Source organism: Camelina sativa, unplaced genomic scaffold (assembly GCF_000633955.1).
Source record: "Camelina sativa cultivar DH55 unplaced genomic scaffold, Cs unpScaffold04358, whole genome shotgun sequence".
Lineage (NCBI taxonomy): Eukaryota > Viridiplantae > Streptophyta > Magnoliopsida > Brassicales > Brassicaceae > Camelina > Camelina sativa.
In genome coordinates, this window is record NW_010925452.1 from 1 (window position 1) to 656 (window position 656).

Here is a 656-nt window from a genome sequence, read left to right on the forward strand (position 1 = left end):
AGTTCAAACCTTTTTGTACATTTTGTAGCCGGTGGTTTGGCTGGAATCACAGCTGCTTCTGCCACTTATCCGCTTGATCTTGTTAGGACTCGTCTTGCTGCTCAGGTAAGTATTTGATATGATCGTTGTGTTCTAAGTTCACATGCTGATTTTCTGAAGCATTATTGCATTATTGGCTGGTTGTTGACATTTTATCTTTGCATCAATGGCAGACAAAAGTAATTTACTACACGGGTATCTGGCATACTCTGCGCACTATCAGCACTGATGAAGGTATCTTGGGCCTCTACAAGGGACTCGGAACAACGCTTGTGGTATTTTCCACAGAAAGATACACATACATCATGAGTGTTGTATCGTTCCTCTTTCAGTTTTTCCTGACTAAGGTCTTATTTATTTGATACAGGGTGTTGGGCCTAGTATTGCCATTAGCTTTTCTGTGTATGAATCACTGAGATCTTATTGGAGGTCAACTAGGTAATAAGTCGATCTCGAAATTACAGCTTTGCTGTTAAACTATGTCACATATTAGTTGTAACTATTTCCTAAACTTGTTTGTTTGTTTTCATTTTCTCAAGGCCCCATGATTCACCTATCATGGTCAGTCTGGCTTGTGGAAGTCTTTCAGGAATAGCATCTTCAACAGGTAAGTTATC

The 656-nt window shown here is 39.6% G+C and overlaps 1 protein-coding gene across 1 annotated transcript; it reads left to right on the forward strand.

Moving 5' to 3' along the window:
* Positions 1–6: 6 nt before the first annotated feature.
* On the forward strand, positions 7–650 carry LOC109131750 (mitochondrial substrate carrier family protein B-like; the record flags this gene model as incomplete). The annotated part of the gene is made up of 4 exons (XM_019242925.1): positions 7–105; positions 213–314; positions 407–477; positions 579–650. Coding segments are annotated over 4 exons (344 nt in total), but the record flags the coding sequence as incomplete, so codon positions are not given.
* Between the last annotated feature and the right edge of the window lie 6 nt (positions 651–656).